At 39.9% G+C, this 27,061-nt stretch overlaps 1 protein-coding gene and 1 long non-coding RNA gene across 4 annotated transcripts in view; one reads left to right on the forward strand and one right to left on the reverse strand.

Annotated features, from left to right (window-relative positions):
- The first annotated feature begins 2,040 nt into the window (after positions 1-2,040).
- The window catches only part of PLG (plasminogen), a 56,334-nt gene continuing 31,313 nt past the window's right edge, over positions 2,041-27,061 (forward strand). The window contains exons 1-3 of one of the 2 annotated variants that reach the window (XM_064648995.1): positions 2,041-2,158; positions 4,864-4,999; positions 5,632-5,738. In XM_064648995.1, coding sequence (XP_064505065.1) covers positions 2,110-2,158; positions 4,864-4,999; positions 5,632-5,738 — 292 coding nt within the window. In that variant the 5' untranslated portion in view covers positions 2,041-2,109. The remainder of the gene's footprint in view (positions 2,159-4,863; positions 5,000-5,631; positions 5,739-27,061) is intronic. The other variant, XM_064648994.1, reaches the window with a different exon arrangement.
- Positions 15,550-21,122, reverse strand: LOC135411453 (uncharacterized). Of its 2 annotated transcripts, none has more exons than XR_010429162.1 (2): positions 19,240-21,122; positions 15,550-16,069 (listed from the first exon to the last, which is right to left on the reverse strand). It is a non-coding gene; the product is annotated as an uncharacterized LOC135411453 (long non-coding RNA). The 2 variants fall into 2 exon arrangements; XR_010429163.1 differs by having other exon boundaries at positions 15,550-18,201.

Here is a 27,061-nt window from a genome sequence, read left to right on the forward strand (position 1 = left end):
AAGCTAGTACTGTGATATGAGCAAGCTTGTGGACAAACACTGCCTGACAATGTATCCAGAGCATGTACCGACATCTTTGCTTGTGCTGGGGGTTTAATGTCACCCACTTTTTAAAAAAACTATCATGTGCTGCACCCTTCTGGACATTACCAGGACAGCATATTCTCCAGAAAACCACACAGAACATCAGCATAGTTTTCATGAACAAAGATGTGATTTCATTTATTGCTAATAGAAAATTGGCATAAAATATCTCTGATTTTGATTGTTCTAAGATTTAAATTAAATCCAACAGAAAAGGCTTGCCATGCTATTTACTGTCAGATCTAGAGTAGTTTCAGACTTCTGCATCTACAATCTATGGTATTTGCTACCTGAGGACAGAGCAAGTAACACTGTTGGTGACAGAAAGAGAGACTTGGCTCCATGCAGTTCATATCCCTGGTCATCATGTCCTCCTGCATCTCCTGGTGACCCCACATCTCTCCTATATTAAGTTGGGAAATCTTCAGATCCTGCATGCCCTGCTCACTCCCAAATGGTCCTCTAGTCCTGCTTCTTCTCATTCACGTCCCCTTAATGTCTCTGTGAGGTACTCCTGCCTTCCATTAGGAGAACCTGTCTCTTCCATAGCCAGGCGTACAAGGTGGATATCCCCAGGATTCACCTATGCATGTTCTGACATGCTGGTTGGAGGGTACAGACCTGCTGACTGGCCAAGCAGAAATGAGTGGTGTTTGCTCCCACCATTAAGTGTTCTTATGGAAAGCAAATTTTGTTTTCTTTTCTCTGTCCAAGCACTGATTTTCTGAAGCCTTTTATGAACACCTGAGTTATGCCAGATATGGCAGAGGTTGAATGATATGCTCAAAGAATGACTGTGGAGGTAAGGATACGGATGAGCTGTTCATGTGTTGGCACATAGACACAACACAAAAGTTACCAAGACCAAATACTTGTTTTCCTACTGGTGTCCCTCCTTTTGCCTTTTCTGACTACAGGTTACAAAATGGCTACCTACTGAGAGCCCTCTGCAGTGCCTCAGAGCTGAGGCAAAAAGGCCACTTCCCCACTATCTCCTCACCAGCCCAGGGTTCATTTCCCACCTGTGCCCTGGAGGCATGTACCTTTTGACCACTCCTTTTACCCCAGATTACTTGTCTAGTCATCAATGCTCACAGGGATGTGGCTATTTTACATGGCCTTTCCAGTCCACCATTCTCCCAGCACAGAGGAGAATATGTGGGACTCCCACCTTCTTCCTAACTGTCATTCTCATCTGTCTTCCCAATCCCAGCTGAAAGCTACACTGACTGGCCAGTTGAAGCTCCTGAAGGCACTTTATGGCTGGGAATGCATGGCTTGCCTTAGCTGAGCCCCCTGGGGCCAGCAGAGGTTGTATTGCTGAAATGCATGGGGCATTCTGCATATACCCTGAGATCTGGGCAGACCTGAGATATTAGTGACTTTGCCTGGAAAGCAAAAGCACATCATACACTGAAAAAAGTGAATGCTGCCTCCTAAGTCATGAACAACAAAAACTAAACCAGAAATGGGAAAAAGCTGATGGAAGTAATCTTTCCTCCGGAAATGGCATCGGAGGTTGTTAAAAACAATTCTGATACAGAGTTAGCATTATTAGGATCAGTTTTTGGGGGACTGATTTACACAAAAGCATAAATCAGATGCAGTTCCAACCTAAGCAGTACAGGTCTGTGACTGAAAATACTTTTGGAACCTAAAACCGAATATCCAGGACTATATAGAATTAGGTTTTGACTGAGTCCCCGTACTTTCCACCACTGTGATTCCCCTGCTTACCTTAGCAAAGTGAGGCCAAGCAATCTGAGAACAAAAGCATGTTCCACAAAACAGGAAAGTGCCTTCACATTTCCCAGCATCCAGTAGAAATGATTGAATCTGATTTGGTAATCCATCCAATTCAAGGTTGTTTGAATGGCCACATCATGGCAAGGGGGGAACAGCACAGGAAAATGATTAACTTAATCCTCCTGCCTTGTTTATTTGATGCTGCCTCACTTCAGTGCAAGTCAATAAAACTTTGTGCACTGACACACGCAACTTCCAGCACCCGCCAGCGGGGCCAAAATGAGGATTAGCAAAGCTGCCTTTCTCTTTCTGTTCTTGCTCAGCTCAGGTAAGAGTCTTTTGCCCTCTCCTTGCCTAGGTGAGACCTAAACATTTGCAAGTTCCATGTGGTGAAGGTAGGTCCCCAAATCCCTGCATCACAATTTCCCTGGATGATGACAGATTCAGGACTTGCTGGCCAGCAAAAGCTGCTGCTCAACAGAATGAGAGCTGTGGTTGTTCCGGGTTGTATTTGTTAGAGACACCAGAAGAGCAGCAGCCTTGGTATCTCTATTGGGAACTAGTGGCTCCCTGCAAAACTGCCCCATGGCCAGAGATGGGGGCACCCTTGGGAAGCAGCCTGTGAAAGGCTTCTACAAAACCCACAGCAGTCGCTGAGAAGGTTATCTCTAATTTCAGCAGGTTTTGGATCAAATGCTAAAGCTAAAACTGGTTTAATACCAAGCATTGCTAAGCACTGTGATTGTGGTTTTCACCCTTTATGATAGGAGTTTTAAAGCTTTGAAATGAAATATTAAAAAAAAAAAAAGGAAAAATTACCAAGTTCCTTTGTATTCCAGAAATTTCAAATTTTTCAAACACTTCTAATAAAATGTTCTCCCTTGTTTTGCTGAAGGCAGTAGTTAGGAGCTTACTCTTCAGTAACCTAGATCACCTTTTCTAAAAATATGTCTAGAATTCTTTTTTACAACACCAAAAGAAGATAGGTGTCCCACTAATGGTAATGTATGATTTTCAAGCTTATCTACAAATGCTGTAAATTATTATTCCACATGTAGTTTACATTTCAATCAGATTTTAATCAGATACCATACTCTCTAGTACTTTAAAATTGCATATAATTCTATGGCATTTAAATGACTTTTAAAAAGTACTGTAAAATATATATCAGTAGAGTTTGTATGAGTTTCTAATAGCTCAGACATTTAAGGTCAGAATAACAGGAACATATCACTGGGTTGTAAAAGACAACTGATTAAGCGAGATTTTTTGTTTGCTCATTGTTATCAGCTTTAGCTGACTTGCTAAAGTGATAGTACACGACTGCCTTAAAACCAATTTTTATGTCTTCTGGATCAGTACTGGTCAGGTCTGCAAAGATACATATATAAAAGAAAAAATAGGTTTGTTCACATATATTTGAATATTCTGTTCAATTATCATGTGCCATGTCTGGGTTTATAAAGGTTTGGACTTTAGTCAGACTAATACATTCCCTGATGCATTTTTAAGTCTTTTGTATTCTTTTCTTAATTTTTCATTTTGCAATGTTTTTCAGGCAACTAGCATCACCTTTTTACCTTTTCTTTTTTGTTATCTAAGCTTCTGCCAATCTGAATTATCTTTTAAGATGTGTCAATTAAGTTTGGAAAGCAGTATTTTCCTGTTCTAGTCTCCTGCAATTCTGGAGCATTGGCCTTAGTTAAGTTATGAAAAAAATTCAGGAGAGGAAGCAGTTGTTTACCGAATCCGTCAGGAGAAATTAGTAGGCTGGGCTATTGGTGTTCCACATAGTCCAGCTGTAACAGTGGGATTAGATATGGGAGGCCTCAGTGTCAGGGATTGCTTAAGACACGTGGTTTTTATAGCATTGAGTCAACTCTGCAAACAGGCACAGAAGATGCCCTCAGACAATTAATCATCTTACTTTCATTAGTGGCCCAAATACCTTTTATTTCATATGAATATGTATCATATGGAGGTAGGTGATGGATGACCTATATGTTGTGGGAATTAATTACACTGGAGTGATGCTGCAGTGAATTGAGCCTAATATGAGTGGAAAAATGAAAGATTCACAACATTACCTGTGAGAATACTGTACAAAATTATGAACTTCCTGTATCTATCGATAATAATCTAGCTTGAAAAAATGAAATAATTGAACCATATCAATTGTGTAACCTTGTAACCTGATGCTGGAGGTGGAAATAAACTCTCATAGAAATTAGGAACAGAACATAAATTCTTTATAGACATAGAAGGAAAAAAAATCAGTTAGTTGACAAAATCCATTGTGAGCAACAATGTTTTAGAGCTGTGTTAAACATATTAACTGATACCTCATATACATCTTATGCATATGTAGCTTTCAGATATAATAATACTAATCATTTACTAATTTAAAGTCTTAGGTTAATTTGTTGCAACAGAGATGCAGCCTGACAATTTCATTAGTAAGTCTGCTCAACCCATTACAATAAAATAATGGTGGCCATTGTAAAATGCTATTTAGTAATTTTATGACTGTGATTTCTTGATCTAGAGCAAGACATCTTGGGACAAACAACTAGTTAGTGACCAATAAAACTGCAGTGAGTGCACAATCCACATAAAATGTCATAATATCACATCCAGCTAATTCATTCTTTTTCAAAACTTTGATATTGGTATCACTTCCTCTTTCTCTGACTGGTATTGACACCACTTAGTCTCTCTCTCTCTGTTTCCCCCTCACTCTTACTTCACATTTCTTGTTCTTAGCTTCAAACTCATGCATAACTCCTTTCAGAACTGCTTCTCTACATGTTTTTTCTGCTGTTTTTTTTCCTATGGCATGTTACAGTCATACAGCTGTGATTGTGTCGGGAGACAGAAATTACATTAGAGTTTACAATCTTTTACCTAGAATTACACAGCATAAATAGTGTCTTCACCTGTCCAAGCTACACAGAAAATGGGACTCAAATTCACAGATCTTCTTAACTGCAGAATTTTCATTTTTAACATCTGATTCCTTTCCTTCCCTTTTAGTGAAAGGAGATATACTGGGTGACTATATAAGAACAGATGGTGTTTGGATACTAACTCGAAATAAACAGTCTTACGAGACAAATAATGAAAAAGAATGTGCAGAGAAATGTGAAGCAGAAAGAAATTTTAATTGCAGGTAATTCCTGTTGAATCTTAAAACTGTGTCATTGTGGATGTCTGCATATCAATGGTATTTTCCTACAGTTGCTCAGAACCAACATCCTCATTCTGCTGCAGCTCTGCCTACAGCCTGTACCTTTAGTTTGTGGCTTACCTTCACCCATAAATTACCACAAGATCAAGTAAAGAGTGGATTGACAATGTATTTCTCATTCTATAGTAAATGTTCAAGTTCCCACTCTTATTCATTATATGGAGAGCTACTTGTGCCTCTTTTGCTAGATGCTGGCTTCTTTCACAAAAGAAGAATGAAATGTTTCTAATCCATTGTAGGGAAAGATACTAACCTGAGCAGCTAGAATGCTGTTGATAATATTTTGCCAATGCAGTAATTCGCTTCCCACACAATAACTTATTCATCTATAGTCTTATGTCCTGAATAAATGAGCCACTTCAGAACAATAAAAAAAGCCAGACTCTAACTCAGTGTCTCAGATATTGAGTGCAGTATCTGAAAGATAGAAATGGATACAGGACAGTGCTATTAAATTAAAAATGCATAGAACAATAATTATTAGTTGAATAATTTGTATTGAATTTAAAATATTGCTTCCTATGTCAATATTGCTTTCTTCTCAATTTCAACAGGGCTTTCCTATTCACCAGGAAAAAGCTACAGTGTTTAACACTGGCTGAAAATGCTAAAATGTCGGTGATGTTCGCCAGCATGGATGCAGTTCTTTATGAAAAGAGAAGTATGTATACAGCAAGATGCTACTCATTAAGCCTATTTTAACTTCATCCTTGTGCTCTCTGCTGCAGTGCTGGAGCAAACCGCTGCAGGTGGTGACAGTTTCAGTGAGGTGGGTCATGCAAATTTTCACCTCCTCCAAAATTATTCCATGGAAGACAGGCCTGGTGTCTCCAGCCTCAATATTCATCCCAGTGACCTTCCTCAACACATGTAATCTAGAAATTTAGTCAGAACCTTCAGCTTTGCTGCTCATAGCCCCATTGGAGCCACCTCTTCCTGCAGAAAAAAAAAAATCCTAGCTTCGTGCCCTCTCATGTGTCAGGATGGATTTGTCTTGTTTACTTTTTACCCTTAGCTGAAACTGTAGGGTGAGGTACAGGTCTGTTCCCCTCTCTCCTAATCCTCTTGGAAGCAGAGCTTTTCCTTCCTAGCCATATCCAGGACTAAAGGAAATGTCACCACATGAGTCCACTCCAGGAGGAGACACTGTATCTTGTTCCTCACACCAAGGGACTAGCTCATCAGCCTGTAGGTGCCTGTTATGGCAGGGGTACAAAAGCGTACAGTCATTTTACTTCTCTTTTTTGCTAGCAGGAATACAGAACTGTCTCATGCATTCTGAAACTCACAGCTACCGCTGCCAGCATTGTTGTGAGGTTGCTGGATAATCCAAATGGCAGCATTTTGTATCTGTAATGGTCCAAATCCACCTCAAACCAGAGATACTTCTCAGAAGGCTGTTAGAAGTGACTCACATTCCTAGAAGCAAGTAACCACAGTATCACCCAGCCTGAACTCGAATTTGTAAATAAAGACATTTAGTTTGCTTGAACATCAGAAAAGTTTTCTGTCCCCACCACAACTCCTCAGCACCAGGAAATAGCTGCTGTAAAACTCCTCTCTGCTGAGATATAACGGAATTCGCTCGGCTGGGAAAAAGCAATCTCCAGGACAATTTTGTGGCTCTGCCACTCCTTTAGGTTCACAATGACTGTACAATCTCACCTATACCTGACTCAGAACTTGGAGTTCATAACAGCTGCTCTGGCCTCAATCTTTGCTAGAATTTATTTTCCTTGGAATTGGATTAATACCTGTGCAAAACATCTACTTTGACACAAAAAGTTTCATCCATTTGTGAGTGTAATAGTTTGTCTTTTTGTACTAGGCCACCCAGTGTTAGGCACTTCCATTTTGCCCCACCACAGACGCTTTGGGATCTGTATGCAGACCATACTCTGGATTGTCCATAGTTACAAAGGCAACTCCATGAATATATGTCTGCCAGTTACTTTCCATCTGTTAATGGCAACACCTCCTTGCTAATAATTGGAATAATTCACAAAGCGGACTCATTCACTACATTATGTTGAGTTAGATTTCTCACTCCCACCTTCGAAAGTGCATTTTCAGTTGGCCTCTTGAGAGTTTAAGAACCATGGCATTTTTACTAGCTGAGTGGTCATCTGGGATGCTTACCTTATTGTAGGGGTAATAATCAAAGCTCTGGCACTTAGTCACTGAAGCATTTCTGAAGAACTTGGTTAGAGACATCTCATTCTTTGCAGAGCATTTTCCCCAATCAAACCTTAATTTTGTCTTGACATATAGTTTGGCTTTTGATCTCATCCTTCTTTTGAAGAACACAATCAGGGGTTATAGGTGAGCAAAGCAAACTCCTGTATAGGACAGAAAACTAATTGAGAATATGGAGGCCAAACAGAAAGAAGCTATGTCACTAAAAATGCTCTTCAAGAAGGATCAAATACTGAGGCCTAAATCCATGGTGTGGATTTGTGCCATTTGACCTGGAAAGTTACTTGGTTGTTTTCCTTCCTGACCCAGCTATACAGTCTTCACCCCCTCTCCCTGGCTGTCAGATGTGTCCAGCTTTATTATTTAGACAAGCTAAAATAACCTAGGAGGAGTCTGGCAACATCCCCAAAGTCCATGGGCAAGGCTATTGACCAGAGATGGACATGCTGAGACTTGGGTATCAGTGTTGGAGTAGCAGTGACTAGACTTTTGGTCCCTCCAGTAGTACCCTGACAAACCAGGCAGAAGCTCCCTTTTGTCAAGACATGCAGCACAGACATTTGTAGTCCCAGCCACACATTGTGATTGCAGTAACTATTGCAAGGTGTTCAAACAAGGCTCAGTTTTTCCTATCAGATTGGTACCTCGTCCTTGCTCTAACATTTCCATTTTATATTTTGGGGTTTAGGGAGATTCTTCTTGTGCAAGTAAATTGCTGGAAGGGGAAAGCAAGATCACTGCCCTCAATAACTTGAGATTTTCCAGTGTCTGTTGCCAATAAAAGCATCATCAACATGATTTGCATTCTCTCTGTCTTGGAATCCCACTAGAAAGGACCTGGGAGTCTGAGGCTAAGAGGAATCAAAGGTTTGGGGGGCATTTATGTGACAAGTGTATTTCGATAACTAAATATTTTCTTTCTTGAAGGAATAGTTGCCTGACACCCACACTGCAAATGTGCTTGTGAACAATGCCTTTCAAAGAATCTCCAGCTGCTGGTGAAAGACATTGCTATTTACCCCAGTATTATGATAGTAAAAACATGCATTTTTGCATGTCAAAACCACCTGTAATTTGATACAGCTATTTTCTTCACTAAATTTTATTAGCTTTGTAAAAATGCTTCAGAAATTTTTCTCTTTAGTTTGTAACTAATTTGTTTTAAATTACATTATAGAATCACATATGTTTGCATGTACAAGAGGTTCAAAACGTTGGTAAAGCATGGCTCATCGTGAACTGATGAACTTCAGTTATATCTGCAGACTTTCAATTTCAAGACATGCAATGTTGTAACACCACTGAATTAACAAAGCCAATTCCATTTCAGTTTACCTTCTAGAATGTAAAAGAGGGACTGGGAAGGACTACAGAGGAACGGAAGCCAAGACTTGGAGGGGTATTCCATGCCAGAAGTGGGCAGAAAAAATACCCCACAAACCAAAGTATGCCCTTGTTTATATTTTTCTTTATGTTGTTCTCACACTCTTCCAAGCTTCCTCAACTTCATATGTATAAACAGCCTTATAGTGCAAGTTACGAAAGGCAGTTATCAAGTGACTTTTTAAGACAGCTTTATCTTCATCTGTCTTGATGCTTTTGACTCTATTGGCAGAGAACTGCAATGATCTGGATAAGGAAAGGATTCATTGTCAGGTAGAGAAATTGTGTCTAAATGAGGTGTCTTAACCAGATGAAATGTTCCTATCAACACATGATGAAAATTTTGCTATTGGTGACAGTGGGATCATAATTGCACTGTTCGGTATGAAGTGCGGAAAAAAAAGCACTGATACTGGTCCAGCTCTATGACTCCCTGCCTCCAACACAGACAGTCAAGAAAAAACATTAAGAAAAGTATCCAAGGGTCAAACGTACCTGGCCAGGTGGAGTTTTCTCAGGGCTGGCTGCCACTGGGCTCACTGAAGCAAGAAGGGAAGCAGAGATTCCGTTTCCTCTGATCTGCATTGGAGTTTTATTCTAATGAAACTTGGATAAACTTGTTCAGATTGTTTAAAAGCCATTTAGTCTTCTCTGGTAAGGTTACTGTAGGAAGAAGCCTAGTGTCACCTGCTTCAGGTCTCTGCATGATCTGGTGTTTGGTGAATAGTCTCTAGAAATACACAACTTCGGAAGTAGCTCCATTAATACAAATGCGTGACAGAGCCACAGGTCATAGTGAGCAGATTAGATCAGACAGATGTAAGTATTAAAGGCAACAATTGTCCTTTGAGACTGTCATAGTCCTTGCAGGCTGTAAGATCACTCCTTATTGGCAATTGGGACTTAGGGAGAAAGCTACTAATAATGATAGTTATGGAATGTTTTTTCAGTTTTCATTTATGGCTTACAGTGGGGAATCTATTTTGCTCATTTTTACTGTGAATGAATAAAGCTCACAGCTATCTCAGCAAATTGGACATTTCCCTTCTGCTCCACCAAATTACTGGTATTAAAATAGAATTTTAATTACAGCTATACACCTCAAAAACACCCTAATGCAGGCCTGGAGGAAAACTACTGCAGAAATCCTGATGGGGATGAAAATGGACCCTGGTGTTACACAACAGATCCTGCTACCAGATATGATTACTGTAATATCCCAGAGTGTGAGGACCAGATCACACACACCGGAGAAGGTATATTTACTTTTCACAGAATGAATTTAAGTAGTTAGTTTAAGTAGATAATATTATTCCTGCTACTTGTTTGCGCTTAATTATTGCAGGTTGTTTTCAAATGAGAATTTAAATCAAACTGAAGAATTTCTCAACACAGATGTTTTTTCCTAATTATCTTGAGTTATCAAAGTAATTTCGTAAATATGGAAGAACTGAAATTTTTTAATCATTTGCTGATATTGTCCTGCTCTTATCCCAGCAATTTATTTTATTTTAAAGAGAGTAAAGATTGATCCAAGTGCTTTGTTACATACTGAACTCCCATTGCTATCAGTACATACAGATACGTGACAAATTTCTCCCTCCAAATGACATATATTCCTAAAGCATTTTGAATTTGGCTAGGCTTCTGAATTATTTTCATCACTAGCGCAAGCAAATCCCTCTTTTTCTTTCAACATATTCTTCCAGGAATAGATCAGGATCTGAATTCATGGGCTGGTGCGTTCCTTGTTTTTTTTCCATTCTGCCTAGGACCTACAGCGGAATGCATGCAGTGTAATGGTGAGGACTACCATGGAGAAGTGTCGAGAACAGAGTCTGGGCTTCAGTGCCAACACTGGGATGCCCAAGAGCCTCATATGCATGGATTTACCATGAAACAGTGAGTCACATTCGGCACTGAATTCATTCCTACAGAGCCTGGGAGACAGAGCCTAATTGCTTCAGCTGCCCATAACTGATTCACAAGCTTCTCTTCCATTTTCGATGTGCAGCTATCCAGAGAAGGATCTGAAGATGAATTATTGCCGTAATCCTGATGGTGAACTTCGACCCTGGTGTTTCACTACCAGCCCGACTAAACGCTGGGAATATTGCAAAATTCCTCGTTGCAGTGAGTCTGATTTCCTGAGATCACTCCAGAGGGTAGCTCTTCTCATTACAATTATGCAGAGAGGGGAAAGACAAGAAATCTCAGTTCTGAGTAACCTGGGGATACCTTTGTGAAGGAAGGAAAGCGCACAGTAATACGCAGAATTGCTCACTAAATTTCAGTTATGTAAAATCATGTAAGGTTAGTGAGGATGTAGGTGTCGTGAAGTACAATAATGCCAAAGATGTTTTGGGAAAACAGAATTTGCCTTTAACCACTTTACTTTTCAACTTACCTGAGAATTTAAATTTACCTGAGAGACTGGGCATTCAGGTTAAATCAGGTGGTAGTTTTCTGCTGATCAGTTAACTAATGAAAAACATCTAGATCACCATGTGGCCATACTGTGATATTTTACCCGAGTCTGGCCAGCACAGCCAGCACCGCCTTTTTCTTAGCAAGGAGTGAATCCTGAGAAACAAGTTCAGGCCTCGAGGAAACACCTGACTTATCAGTGAGTGAGCGTAACCCATTGAGCTGAGCACGCTAAATCTGGATATTTCCAAAGCACTGAATAAGGAGAGTGGCATTGCTATTTGTAGAACTGGATGGCACTTTTAGAAAAAAAAAAAAGTGTGTTTTTATCTCTAGAGCTTGCTTTCTTATGCATCTGCACTTGCCAGTGCTCTAAGCAGTGGCACGTGTTTGCTGGATGTAGTTCTCTTCAGCATGGTCCATTACAGATGGCAGAATAACTATTTATAGACTTCTGCATGATAAATTGTGAAAGTTACCATAGCATTTCCACTCTGTGCTTAAAACTTGAAGTTTAAGGAACATGCCAACCTTTTAGAGTCATACTTATCTCATTGGGAAATTCTGTATACAAAGTATATATAATAGGTATGTGCTGTAAATTCATTTTCCGTTTGCCCTCTGCAGGTTCTAGGCCTCTGATCATCACTCTTACCTTCTTTGCTGTTCCCCACGTGCCAGACCACTTCACTTTCTTTCTTTCACTCTTCCTTCTGCCACACTTTCCTAAGTCACTGACTCCAGAGGCTCAGCTCTGAAGGCTGCTTTGCTTTCTCTCAAAATTTCTTCTTGTCCCTTTCTGCCCTTCCACCCTACTTGTGTGTATAATATTCATTTCACTTGGTTTTACAAGACTGTACAGGACTACTTACTGCCTTTCCTGTTCTGCTCTCAGGGGACTGCAGGCACAAAGTCTGTCTTGACCCAGCAAAGTTATTTATTGGCTGCTGTAAAAGGGCAGACACAGGACATCTGTCTGGCTGTCCAACTGCTTGTAAAAATGTACTTTTTGGTTTTGACATGGCTTTTAACCCAGGTCACCTCTGCTGAAAGAAAAAAAATTGCACTTTTGACATTACAGAAAATAAACGGGTTTTATATATTTTTGAAAGTACTATTTTCCTTGCCTTCCCTTCCCTTCATTTGTGTTTTCCTGTTACAGCTACACACCCACCAGTCTCTGGCCCAGGCTCCCAGTGTCTTTCAGGGAAAGGAGAAGACTATCGAGGAAGGATAGCCATCACTGAATCAGGAAATGCGTGTCAACACTGGAACACACAGTTACCTCACAAACATGGCTGGATTCCTGACAGATATCCCTGCAAGTATGCCGAACCTCATCATTGTAACAAATACCAAAGAACATAGTTATTCCTTATTGAATCAGATGCAGAGACAAGAGGAGCCCAGGTGCTCCTCATTTCTGCTGATAAGCTATTTTCTTGCTGTTTGTCAGTGCTCATTACTTCTGTTTAAGTCTTGCTCTCCATCTTTTTCTGCATCCCTCTTTATTCTCATATATTTATCTCACCTGTCTGACCCACATCCCGCTGCAAAGTTATAAGTAGTTACTACTGAAAATCCCTTGGCTGTGTTTCAGCACATTTTCAATGCATTAGTCTTCTGAAGAGTGATGATCCAAGGTCAACATGCTCCAATACATCCTTTTGCTCCAAGGTCAGAGGAGCTGGGTTTTCAGAGAATTATCGATGTGCAAGGGTAGCTGGGACTGACCTGGCTTACTACTCTGTATTTTGATCCTGCAAGTTTTCTTGAGCATGTGAAACCCTGTCCACTATCATAGGGCAGAGAGCAGCATGCACTGGTGCTCCTACACACTTCCAGGATCAGTCTGTCACATCCAGCCTTGCCTGGTTATTACTGTAATGTTAGGTACACCAATGGCTTGTGTTTCGAAGTCAGCTTTTACTGCTGTACCTTGGCCTCAACAAGAGTAGAATGTGAAAGCATTGAAACAGTTCTTCATATATCTTCAGCATTTAGACTGTAAATTTGAAGACCATTAATTAGTCCCAAAACAGTGATGCGTGAGGTAATTAATCTCCAAAAAGAATAAATATAACCACTAAGTTGACTTCTGCATGCAGTAGTTGTTAATAGTCATGCACAAAACTCTTCTGGATTTCTATGAGTAGTTTAAAGCCAGTGTTTTTGTTTCAGGGGCTTAGAGGAAAACTACTGTAGAAACCCTGATGGAGAGAAGAGACCTTGGTGCTACACCATCAACAGCAGCGTTAGATGGGAATATTGCACAATTCCTCCCTGTGATGGGACAGAACAAGAGAGTGCTGGTATGAATAGTGGAGCGTACTTGAAATAAGGACTTTAAAACAGTGAGAGGTTTATTGTTTCTCACTGTAAATGTATTAAATATTTTTTCAGTCACTTTGTCACTGTTGTTAATGCTTGTCTGCCTGGCATGTTGCAAAACCTGCCAAATATTGAACTTTCAGTGGTTAAGAAAACACAGTGAAGGATGTAAATCACCAGGTGACCCAACAGAAGAATTACTGGATAAAAGAGGATTATTTTTTTATATTCCTTTTTTTCCCAAATGTAGGGCAACTATAGCAAGTTCACTGAAAAATTAAAATCAGGTTCAAAGACATGAAAAACTGCTAAATAAAAGGAACTCCCATTTTTGGAAAGTAGCCACAACAGAGAGGGCAGGAGCTTCCAAAGTCTTATTTCCAAATCAAAACCACATTGAAACATTCATTCATTTAAGGACAAAAAGTAACAAGAAAGTCTTAGTGCAATAAAAAGGATAATGGAGAGACTGAAGCTTAATATAATGTCTGTTTGAGAAATTTATCGTGGTCAAAATCACCAGCATTTCATCTGTGAGGATTTCTCATGTGAACTTTCTTATCTTTAATTCTAGCATGTTCACATATACCAAAATGAAACCAAATGGTGAAGCCTTCACTGAACAACATTTAACACATGATGTTAAGCTATGAAAGTTTTCTAAATAACTTTGGAAATGCCCTTCTGCTGCTGGCTGTGATAGTCTCACTGAATGCTGTCTGTATAAATGAGTCATTCCTTTTTGTCATCCTGTGTGTTTGATGCTTTCTTGTGCTTACTCAGTAAGAACATAAAACTATGATGCAAAAGACCAGTTTCTGTTGTTTGCTGCAGATGTGCCTATACAGGTTCCCCTGACAGAGGAGTGCTACCGAGACAAAGGCCAGAGTTATCGTGGCACAACTTCTATCACTGCATCTGGAAAAAAATGCCAGGCCTGGAACTCCATGTTCCCACACAGGCATGAAAAAACCCCGGACAAATTCCCAGATGCGTATGTTTATCTTACCTTTTCTCTCTTTCTCTGACAATGACTGCTGCTTGGTTTGCATTATCTTTGTACATCTATGCTTTAAAACATTGCTAGGGAATGTATCTGTGAAAGAGATTTTTTTCCAAGACATAGAAACATTTTCTGTTAGTCTCATTTTTAAAAACTAGTCATCTAAATTCTGAGCAAAATATAGCTGTATCCCTTTACTCTTAAATCTGAGCTTCTGTAACCAACAGCAGGAGACTTGTATCCAGAGTTTGGGCATCTGCTGAAATATGTGTTTTGTTTATGAATTTAAGATTTTTGTGGTGGCCTTTCTCATTTTTTAATCTTGGTAGAACACAGCATTTATGATGCAAAACACACTGCCAGATACATTATGCTTTGAAATACCATCAAAGTGTTCTTTGCATTTGGAATTGTGCACCCAGAATTGCATACTGAATTTTCCCCCTTTATTTGTCTTCTTCAGGCTGACAAAACTCTACCAGCAGTGACTGGATCAGTGATGAGCTAACCATAATCACTAATGTGCCAGTTTTTAGTAAGGGTAGGAAAGCAACAAGATTTCAATTGCGAGAAAATCCGTCCATTTTTTTACGTTTTTTATGCTATCGTCCAAAATAATTAGAATTTTTCAGTTATATTTAGGCATCAAAATACTGATGTATTGAAACTGAAACATCCTCGGGGGGGATGATGACTTTCAAAAACATTTTAAAAAATTAAAATCAAATTGCGAAAATGTGGAATTCATGTGTTCTGTCATATTTGGAAAAAAAACATTTCAGTTCTTTTTTATTCCGTAACTGTGCTGTGATTCAGGATGGGGAAATACTGAAACTCTGCAAATTATTAAAGAGAGAGATTCTACTTCTCCCTGCCCCACGAAGCACAGACTTGGGAGTGGTTCCACTGAATTCAGTAGAAACAGGCTTTGGGAGCATGAGAGGTGATCAGTTGTATAAGCATTTATTTGTCCTTCTTCTGAATGTTAAAAAGAACCCTTTGGCATTAAAAAAACAAAAAATTTGGAAAACCATAAAGGCCCACCAGCAGTATGAATCTTTCTGTATGTTTATTACTAATTCACACATTCACATAACTGCGTGTGCTTATACATATATATTTAGAAACTAAATTATTGGCATATCAGGCATTTATTTAGGTACTCAGCATATTGACATGGTACATCCAGAATATCAGCCAGTAATTGAATTATGTTTCCTTATGCATAAATGTATTCATGACTCTGATGTACATGTGAAATATAACTCTTCACCAGCATCACAGCCATAAATGTGTTTGCAATAAGTGAAAACAATAATAAATGTTTTTATCCTTATAGTACACAAGTTCCACAACTTTTTATCAGGATATTTCTATGCTTACTTCCAGTCTTACACAGCATGACCATTGACTATATTTTTGCAGGGATTTGAGGGACAACTATTGTAGAAATCCAGATGGTGACAACAGCCCATGGTGTTTCACCACTGACCCCAACACCTTATGGGAGTACTGCAATCTCAAGAAGTGTGATGATCATACACAAGAGCCCATACCAAATGATTCCCCCGCAACGATGGAGCAAGATGTTAGCCCGACGACACGCACCACATCTGGTAACAGCTGGCTATAAGCGTCACCTCCTGTAGAGTCTGTGGGAAAAGGAAATAGTAATCTATCCAAATAATTCTTGAGTGTTGTGGTTTAACCCCAGCTAGAAACTAAGTATCATGCAGCTGCTCACTCATTCCCCTATTCCTTCCTCAGGGGGGAGAAAAATAAAAAAAGATAAAACTCAAAGGTTGAGATAAGAACAGTCTAAAAATTGAAACAAAATAACAATAACAATAATAATAAATATTGGAGAGGAATAAAACCCAAGAAACCCAAGCGATGCACCATACAATTGCTGACCAATGCTCATCCTGTCCCTGAGCAGCAAGTAGTGGCTCCCACTAGTTTATGTACTAAGCATGTTGTTCCGTGGTATGCAATATCCCTGGGGCTAGTTTGGGTCAGCTGTCCTGTCCATGCTCCCTCCCAGCTTCTTGTATACCTTCTCACTGGCAGAAAATGGGAAACTGAAAAGTCCTTGACTTCCGGTAAGCACTACTTAGCAACAACCAAAATATAAGTGTGTTATCAACATTATTTTCATACTAAAGCTAAAACACAGCACTGTACCAGCTACAAAGAAGAAAATTAACTCTATGCAAGCCAAAACCAGGACACTGACTAGGGCTGCAATGTAACAGTTACACCCCTCCAGCAGCTTTCAGATCTGTACTGCTGCATTTTGCAAATGCTCTTCAGTCAGTTCATGTCTTGTAGCCTATGCCATTTTAGTGCATTCTGAAGGACAAATTTTTTATCCAGGGGAATAAGAGGAAAATAGACAACTGTGATATATTAATATAATACATCTCCCAGGGTGCTGTTCAGCACCCTTCCTGAAACCCAACTCCTACATCTCCCCTCTTCTTTATTATTATGAGGAAATACAGAACATTGCATATAACAGTACATTTTAAACTTTGTAAACCCCCTTTAACAATGACCACTGCGTCACAGTAATTCAGTTCACTGCCTACCTTGGTCTCTTAACAAACTTACTTATTTGAACCTTTATCTGTAATCCTTGAAACTTGCTTGACATAAATTTGAACTTTTACTTCCTAAGGGTTTGTGTGTATTTGGGATAAACAACTTTATTAACCTGAGACTATTTGCATAATCGGGCAGAACATCGATTCCCACTTCCCCAAGGGCCTGCATGTAATTGGTAACCAGGAGAAATTCAACTCCATTTCAAGAAAAGGGCCCTTAGAGAGCAAGTGTTGTGATGCAAGTGTAATTTGTTCAAAGCACATGAAGCACAAAGTATCTCTAAGTCTACATACATACATGTTTACACAGTTTCTCTCATTCATACAGTTTTTTCATTCATACAGAAGTGGCCACTTTACATTCTCTCCTCACATATGCATACTTAGAATTTTTATTATGTGTCTATTTAAATCACATAGTTTAGGGTTTTGCAGTCGTTATTGGTTGTATGCTTTGCAATCTGTCACTTCTGGTAATCATGTTTGGCAACTGTACTTGTTTTGAAAATTTGAAAAGGAATTAATATGAAGAATATAAGGTTTAACAAAACTAAATGTCTTACCTGTTTATGCACATGCGTTTTCTCTTTTTCCCCCCTTTTGAGTTTGTTTTAGAAAACCATAAATTAATAAACTGAAAGATATATACACAAGTTACCATCACAATATGTTAACATAACTTAAAACTTAGCATCTCCTGTAAAAAACTAGACCAAGTTACCATCACAATAACTGAGTATATAAAACGAGTTATCATTGTAACATGTTAACACAGCTTGAAATTCAGCATCCTTTGCAAGCAATCGGTTTCAGTTGTCTGTGGTTTCTAGAATGCGGTTAATTTTCAGCTTTTGTCCATCCATTTCTGTTAGCCGCTTTTTGCCTTTAGTAACAAACTTAACAAACATGTTAATAACAATTTAAACAGTCTCAGGTGGCTAGTGTGGAAGAAACAGATGTAGAGGTTAGGCAAACGCAGTTTCTCTGTAGCTGTATCTAGGAATGGCCTTTTGAAGTAAAGAAGTAGAAGTCATTTGATGCCTTTCAATGTCTTTTTGCTTCAAAGTTGCCTTTTGCTGGAGCTTGAAATAAAGGCAAAAAGTCATTTTGTGCTTTTATTGTCTGTTTACCTCAAGGTTGAAGGCTGTGTGTAACTTCATGTGTTGCATGTTTTAATGCTGTAAGGGCAGAAGGGATCAAATACTTTATCATTCTCAATGTTCATGTGAAATCTTAGATAAGTCTTTCTATAAATTATCAAGGAATCTTTTCACTTCCTGAAACAATCAGAAAACAGAGTATAAACATTTTGAACATTATCTTAATAACAAAATCAAATCCTTTACTAGTTGGCACTAGAAGATTTTGCACTTGCAAACACAAAAGCAAGCATTCAGTGGTTCCCATCATTCATGGATATCACAGGAATCAGAAAAGTTTTCTTCATTCTCACTGAAAGCAGTTCGTCTTGTTTGCTCTGGCAGGCGTCTAATGTCCTGGTTTTGTGGAGATAAACTCAAAAGGCAATTTTAAGGATTTTAGACAACAAAGAAAAATTTTCTTTCCCTATAGTGATGTAAGTTAAACAGTTAATAAGAGTTAAACTGGATGATGGGGAAGATTTCAGTTTGTTATGCTTTGTTTTCCCTCGTCTAGGACAGGGACTGGGACAAGAACTGGAGACGACAAAATCTCTCTCCACCCAGTTGTCAAGCAACAGATGATCGTTATTACGCAAGAAGCATCATTTTGGCTCCTGAAAGCTTCACTCCTCCCCCACCCCAGACAGGGGCAAAGAACAAGAAAATCTACCGCCCCCAGCTTCGAGAGACTGATAGTCCTGCGAAGGGCTTTCTACTAACAGAGCTTCTATTAATAGATATAATGTATTTAAGAATTTCACAACTTTAACAATTTCTTAAATGATAAATTAACAAGGTTGGAGATGCTTAGGAACTTTTAAAACGCGTTGTTTGAACTAAATTGTCACAACAACTGCTCCTATTCAAGTGTCCTTGAGGGTTTAACAACTTAACAAGCTCAACAATTTAACCAAAGTCTTGGGGAAACTGATGAAAGAGTAAGAAAAAACCTTAAAGTTTCAATGTTCTTGCCAGAGGTCCTGAGACAGCAAGATACAAAGTTAAATTAATTTTGTATGCTTCTCGGGAGGCTCACAGCAAAGCGCTGTAGCATTGAGTTGTGCAGAGACTCACCTGAGCTATTTGCAGCTCAGCTTCGCTCTGTCTCTGCACAAAGGGTGTGAGCTGTCCTCTCGGCCCCGGTTTTTGTTATTTGTTTTCCACCGTAGACGGCAGAATTGCCCCCCACAGGGGGTCTCTTGTCAGCGCCGGTTGGGGGCTGCTGTCTCCCTCTCTGCTCACGGCAGACCGTGCAGGGCTCTGCCAGTTGTTGCAGTTCGCGCTGTCTCGGCTTGGCATGGTTTTAACACTTTGTTATGGAAAGGGAGGTAGTTTTTACCCCGGTTTCTGGTATCTCCGGTCCCGTCCCGACTCCGGCGGAACTGCTCCCCGCCGCTCCGCTGTGTAGGGGGGTTTCGTAGAGAGGGAAGACGCTCACCGCCCATCCCCACCCCGCGCCGGGACTCCGCGGCTGCGGCACCGCTGCCGCTTGTATTTCGGAGCGGCTCCCGCACAGCCGGAGCCGCTGCTTTTGCCGCGGCTCTAGGGCTTTTGTGCCGGGCCGGGGCTGAGCGGGAGGTGTTCGCCCGTGGGTCCCGCGCCTCTGCGCCACGGCATGGCAGGGACTCGGCACAGCTGCGGGCACGGTCTCGGCAGTCTGTATGGTTTCTATCTGCCTGGGGAAAAAAAGAGGTAAAACATATTCGGAGCAATTGGAAACTTAGGAAAGTTTTCAAATACTATTTCAAAATATGTGCAATTATGGGAGCTGAAAAACACATTTTAGTTAAGACTTAACTAAATCAGAAGTTACCAGGCAACATTTTTCTTTTTATTTCTTTCTCTCAGAGCTTGCCTTTTCCCCTTCTCATTGCTTACATAAACTGAATTCACTAAACAAGAGAAAAGAGAAAGAATAATTAGACATAAGAGTTTGCCACCTTTTATCTCTATCTGGTTTAGTCTTTCTTCTGCTTCCATATACACTGTATTTGCACAAATAAGGACTATACTCAAATAATGCCCTTGCCTTTAATTTTGATCTTCAGATATACATTTTTTTAAACATCTGAATTAAGCTTGCACTTACCTTCATGTAGTCTAAACATTACTGTCTGCATAGACTTCTACAGGGATCTGCATTCACTTCGGACCAATAGGATTTTACTGCTGGACTTGGCAATACTGGGTTAACAGTTGGACTCAATGATCTAAGAGGTCTTTTCCAACATAAACTATTCTAAGATTCTGTGATACATGGGCAAGTCTGAAGACTAATCCCAAGTCCAAGCACTAGCCTTAAGACCTTGTATCATAGATAAGGTGCCATCCCAGGAACTGTGAAGCCTTAAAGTCAGAGCTTGCTCAGATCCAGCCATCTTTGGGGCACAGGCAAAATGAGTTCAAGCTAAAGGTTTTTAATGTCAGTAAAACCCTTACCTAAATTTTGTTCATAGCCTAGCATTAAAAATCAAGCATGTGGTCTCCTGGTGCCCAGCTCTCACTCCACCTATGCTGATGGTTGAGTATACCCAGCTCTCTTTGATCTGCTTTTACTGAAGCAGGAGGCAGTTCCTCATCCTTGCAGCTTCCAGCAGTGATGCTGGCATCTGTCTTCATTCAGTCCCAGCTCCCACAGACACATTTTTGGCCTTGCTGAGCTATATGCAAGGGGTGCCCTTCCCACCCCATTTGCCAGACACCACTTTTTAATAATCTACCTGTAAATCAAAGTCAATGAATTCTTCTTCGTGTGTGCATCCATAAAATTAAAAAAAAAATAAAAGGAACGAAACATGACCCAGTCTCTGACTTTCACCATGAAAAGTTTAGACATAGATTGTAGAGCTTTTTTACCCTCCCGGCGTTATGTAGCTACAAAACTGTTGCTATGGAAATAATGCTTAAGAATAATCACTCTAATTCTACTGTAAGTCATCTAACTCATCAGAATTATTAAGAAACACTTTTCTCTAGCATATACAGTAATTACTGGCTTTCCTCTCACCTTTTTCCCCTTTCTTACCTTGAAAGTTTTTCGGTTTTCATTCAGCTTGCCACACGGTGGCAGCTGCTTCATATCTTCTAGTGATCACAGCCACAAAAAAATGCTACAAAACAGATTTCTTCTGGAAATGCATTAGGATGGAAAAATCAACAGACCATTGTTGCATTTAAGCAGTGTGAAAGAGGGTCCCGCCATGTCTTGCAGCTTGGTCACCAAATCAGCAGGGGAGGGAGAACAGTCAGAATCCCACATCTAAATTTTGGGAAAATTCAGCTTTGGCTTCAGGAAAATTCTCCTTGCCTGGAAAACACTTTAGGCTTGAAAGAGTTTGAATTAATGTAAAGTAATTACAGGCTAACACTGAAATAAGCAATTGGTACTGCACCATGGCGAAAAACTAGAAAGCAATACAATGGCTCAGATTACGTAGCATATGTTTTTATTTATTTAGTAACATTTTGTAAAGTAAAATACCCTCTGCTTGTTGATGCTAGGTATGATCCAAGCTCAAAAAAAGTTGGAAGATTTAATAAGGTCCTTCAAGGACCTCAGAGACTACAGTAGAGCTGGGGATGAATCCCAGTTCTTTCATTACTGAGACTTCACAGCTTCACTAGATCACAACACCCAGGCTACGATTTATAATTGTTATATTTTCTTGCTTGTTCATAAAGGTACCAATGCAGATAACAGATTAAAAGATGTTGAATTACCTGTGCTTGAAAATGAAATACGTAATCGCCCTGAATTTATGAATGGAAGTGTCAAAAATAATGAATTTTGTGGTGGATTTACATTTGGAGGCATAGATAACTGTGAGGTAAGAATAATCTAGCTTTGAGTTTAAGCAGGTCAATGCATATAATTTGTATTTTCAAGGCTCAGAAATAGCTTCAGCAACTCAACATTTTTGCATGAAGCCTAAGAACTGAGGTATACACAGCGTTTTTTTCTTCACTCACACAGTCAACCAGCATAGCAGAGAAATTGTGTAGGATAATATCCTACTCATAGTAGCCTAGGGTTGTGAATAACCCTCTCACCTGAAGTAATATACTGCTTGGGCTTTCCTTTGTTCTTAGAGATAGAGGTGAAACTAGTGATTGTTTCTGGCACAGGCTGGAGTTGTACCGCATCTTTATTTAGTCCCTTGATTAAATAAAGCTTTCGGTGATTCCAGTTTTCTAATTTTCACAAGTATATGAAAAGACTTTTAAAATGTAGTTTTCTTATTGGAGGCTATCATATTGGGAGCTTTTCAATAAAAAGCTGGTAACTAGTGACAGAGTCAGGAAGCAAACACAGGTCTGTCTGAGCAGATGTTCCAGATTGCCAGGGTAAATTATATCTTTGAGAATGTGGGCAGTGCGTTCATTTATAGGGCCAAAAAATCATTGGACATATGTACTCATATCCTGCCATGCTTGGATTTTAAGGAATGGCATTAAAACAATTAAACTAATTTTGCCCAGTAGATCAGAGGATGTGGAAAATTTGTGTGTTTGTAATAGGTCTCACAGTAATCTGGGGATTTACCCACATCCATGACTGGTCGATCTTCATATCAGGAAAATGCCCTGGCTGCTTGGAAACAACTTTCCACTCCCCCCGTCCCGCAATTCTTTTACTCCAGCAGGTCTAATAAAACACGCTCCCTCTCTCTCGAGTCCTTGGGTTAGTCACATTTTGAGGCCTTCAGAGTTACAATATTAATCCTGCCAGTATTTTGCTGTTTGCATGCCTAGCGTCTCCATCACTAGAGCAGTCACTTTATACTCTCTTTTCCTTCCTAGGCTGAAGTTGGAGGACCTCTGGTCTGCCAAGATAAGGACAGATTTGTCCAATATGGAGTCACCTCTTGGGGACTGGACTGTACCCAGCCATCAAAACCTGTTTTTGTCCAAATTCCTAGTTTTGTTTCTTGGATCAAGAATGCAATGGCTTCCCACTGAATCTGGATGCGGGTTAACTTTTCTGACACAGTCTCTGTGTCAGAAACAATATTGCAAGTATGATTTTAAAACTTGTTTTAAAAATCATGTCATAATTAATAAGAATCTTAAATAAACATCATTACTGGCTGAGCATAAGTAGCTATTGCAAAGCAATAGCCAAGTTGACCAATTGCTATTGTCTGTCAGAGTGTCTGTGTGGTACCTGTATAAGTCAAACATGTTGCATGCAGCAGCATCTTGAAGGTTCCTACTTCACCCCTCTCTTTTAAGGCATGCTCCAACTCATGAAAGTGTCTTCCTCTGTGTTCAAATGCCTGCTTTTCTCCTCTCCTGCAAGCAGCTGGCCTGTCTCTGTGTACGAGGTCTTCCCAGTGCAAGAAACTTTATCACAAATCAGGCCTGACCCTGTACCCATCACTAGCATCTGCTCCCCTTTCTGTAGCAGCTCCAACCCAGCTGCTAGCCTGGGTAAGAAAAGGGAAAGCTGGACTGTGCCTTTGCTGTCAGGAACTGGATGAAGGTACGGTGGATCTGCTTCTTCTTGTGATTAATTCCATCCACTCTCACCACCCTAGCAAAACTCTGTGCTGCGCTGTGCAATCAGCTAACCTTCCTAGGTTAGATGTTTGCATGGAAAAAACAACTACCCACTGCAGCAGGCAAAGGGGTGAGTTGGATGGCATTTGGTATAGTTAACATGTCTGTGAGGCACTTGCACAGAAATCCAGCTCTCGGTTGTGACACCAACAGTTCAGCCCTGACAAGATTTCAGGAATTAAGAAATGTCTCAGAGGGCAAGGATGTCTCAGAAGGATGGACAAGTGAAGCCGGGGTGCCACTGTGTGCCTTATCAGACTTGGCAGCTCATGCTCCTGTGCACTCTGCAGCAGGGAGATGGAGAAAGAAAGGGTACCCACAGGTTAGTCAAGCCTCCCAGAACCTGGAACCTGATCTGTGTGCCACCCAGAACAGTGGAAAAGGACTGCCACTGAAAGTGTCAGGAAAGACTGGGTTAGTATTTCAAGCAGGACTGCAGTGATCAAAGGAAATTGCTGAGTGGGGCATGTTCTAGCAGAATCAAAAATCAACAGAAACACACCTGTTCCGTTAACTTCAACTCACCCAAGGTAGCGCCAGAATTTTTAACGGTTGTTCCAATTTTCTGTTAATCACTTAAAAACATTCAACTTCCAAACAGAAAATGTATTGACCTAATAGCAAAAGAAATGTTCACTTCCTATGGACCTGTAATCTGAACAAGGATTTCTGTATTTTTTAGTCTTCCAGCTGAATGTCTGATTTAAAGTATATTATAAATCTTTATCTGGTATTTGGGTATTTTATTATTATTTTTATAAGGAACTCTGCAGAGATCAGGCTGTATAAATTTGTTTTGTGATTTTTAAAAAAAAAATTTGCGTACTCTGCTTACTCCTTGATATTCTCTATGAATTATTTATGGTTTCCATTAAACCCATTCATCAATTTCTTTTGCTCATCATGATACTGTTTGAATAGCTGTTCCTTAACACAGTCTTTCTTAACAGCATCTTTTTTTTTGATTCCTTACAGGTTTTGAATATTGTCCTGCTCTCCAAGTTCCCGTTTTCTCTCCACCCAGTCTGCCCTTAGTTTTGTACCCCCACCACAGCCATAAGAACAGGCTACATTTTTAAAACACGTGGCCCATAATGTGGAGTTTCTTTCACTACTACAGACCCAGGGGAGCTGGAGAGGGTGGTGGCTGTCTTTCACTTTTTTCTGTGTGATCAGCTGAACAGGCTGTTACAGGGTGACCATGCTTCAGCCTACAACCACTTTGGCAGCCTGTTGTTACCATTTACCTCACTAATCAACTTGTGAGACAGGGTTGGAGGAAAACCTGAGGTGTGAACTCAGAAACAGCTCCCCTTGCTGTGTCAACCAATATAATACACACTCTGTTTGCGCCAGTTCAACTCTAGTTGCACCAGTTTTTTGCTCAAGCATAGTACTCAGTGCATCTCCCCTAGTTCTCCTGTTGTAATGTAGCCCCAAAAGCTTTTCTTGAATGGTATACTCAGGAAATTTGGATGCTTTCAGAATCTTTTGAGCACAACATTTCCCAGAGCACGTGAAAGCCTTGCTACCATCTGGCACTTGCTTTCTATCCCCCATGTACTGTTGGCTTTGCAAGTTGTGCCAGTAGTGCTGTTCTTTAAAAAAACATTGGCACCAACTCTCTGCAATAACTGGCTGGACCCAGTTATTGTTCATGGTTTTTTTGGTTCCTGTAAGACATTCTTTAGGTCCTATGGGCACTGTCTAATGGAAATTTCTGGTATTTGATACTGACTTTTGCTAGTAGATACTGAACTGTGCCTGCTGGGTGTTTGCCCCCCTGGGTGATGCTGTTGCCTGCAGACACAGATTGCAGTAGCACAGATGTGCAGCTTACTGCCCATGAAACCCAACAACCCCACACATTTGTCACTGAAATACTGCTGCTGTTTCTTGTAAACCAAAGGCTATTATTCTTGATTTCAAAGCATAAAAAAGGCTATTCTCCCCAGACACTTTTTTTAGTGTACCTCTCAATACTATCTGGTTAGATTTGGGTTGACTGTCAGTGTAACAATTTTCATGTCATTATAAATCATATTTGGAAACAGGATTTTTTTCCCAGGAATCCATCAGACTCATTAGGAGTCCATCCTCTTGCTACAGGATGTTCTCAAGGGCTGAAGACCATCCAGCCTTCACTTTGCCATATTCTCCAAGTCTTCTTTAACTTGATTCCACAGTTGTTTAAGTTTTTTCTGTGTCATCTTGTGGCTTGGGGTATGATTTCAGCTTTTGTGAGAATGCAGTCTGGAAATCTTGCATTATTTTCTCCAGCTGAGATTTTAGCTGTTGTCTTGCAGCATGGGAATTTTTGATTTACTATCAGTCATATGTCCTGGTTTAGGCACATACTGATATTTTACTTCTAGCAAGGTTTCTTGCATTTTCCAGTCTTTTGATGTTCCTAAATAATAAATCTATTTTTGTATTTACAGTTGACTACTAGGACTATGTCATTATCACTGGGACTGTGTCAATACATTGTCACAGAATGTAGGAACTTGGACCCTGATTCTAGTAGTAACACCAGCATTTTGTCATCAAATGGGACTCTGCATCCTTGGCACACAAATACATCCTCTTCCTTTCATCATTGCTTCTTGAGTCTGCTTCAGTGCACTGTATGTTCTTACTTTGTCACACTTGCAAATGTACCATTGGATTTTTTGTTTGTTTGTTTTCCTGTATTTTAAGCCTATAGATAACTGCATCATCATGACTAGGCTTCGTGAACGAAGATTTGAGAGATAACTGCAACATTCTAAACATTTCTAAGTGCTAGAAATGCATTTTTTTTCAAGAAGGTATCTTGCACAAGGTATTACAAGACTAATGGGTAGTTTGCTACTAGGAAAGGTGTTGTAGAGTTTGGAAAAAGTTATGAAGATAACTTCTTTTGCTTATAGCATCATCTCTTCAAGTTTTTACCCCACTTTCATCCACCCTCCACCCCGTTGTTCGTGATGAACCTTATGTGTCTGCACTTCCCATGGCAAAAATAGAACATGATATGCTACAGTCTTTGGGACACATGGTGCATGTAAATGGTATATCTTTCAGAAATTTACTTTGCATTAAAATTTAATAGGAACAAATGATAAAGCTCATCAGCAAATTTTCCATGATTTCTAATGCAAAATTTCCTGATCTTAACTCTGGAGTTTGCATGAGAGTCAGGGAAAAAAGACTTAAGCAGCTTTTCCAGTGTTGTCTTTAGCAAATGCAAGCTGTGGAATCTAATGGCAAGGCCTTTTTGCATAGGAACACAAAAATTATTAAAGGATAAAGAAGTTTTATACAGCATCCATTAAACTGAAAGTGTCATAAACAC

Source organism: Pseudopipra pipra, chromosome 3 (assembly GCF_036250125.1).
Source record: "Pseudopipra pipra isolate bDixPip1 chromosome 3, bDixPip1.hap1, whole genome shotgun sequence".
In the NCBI taxonomy this organism is placed as follows: domain Eukaryota; kingdom Metazoa; phylum Chordata; class Aves; order Passeriformes; family Pipridae; genus Pseudopipra; species Pseudopipra pipra.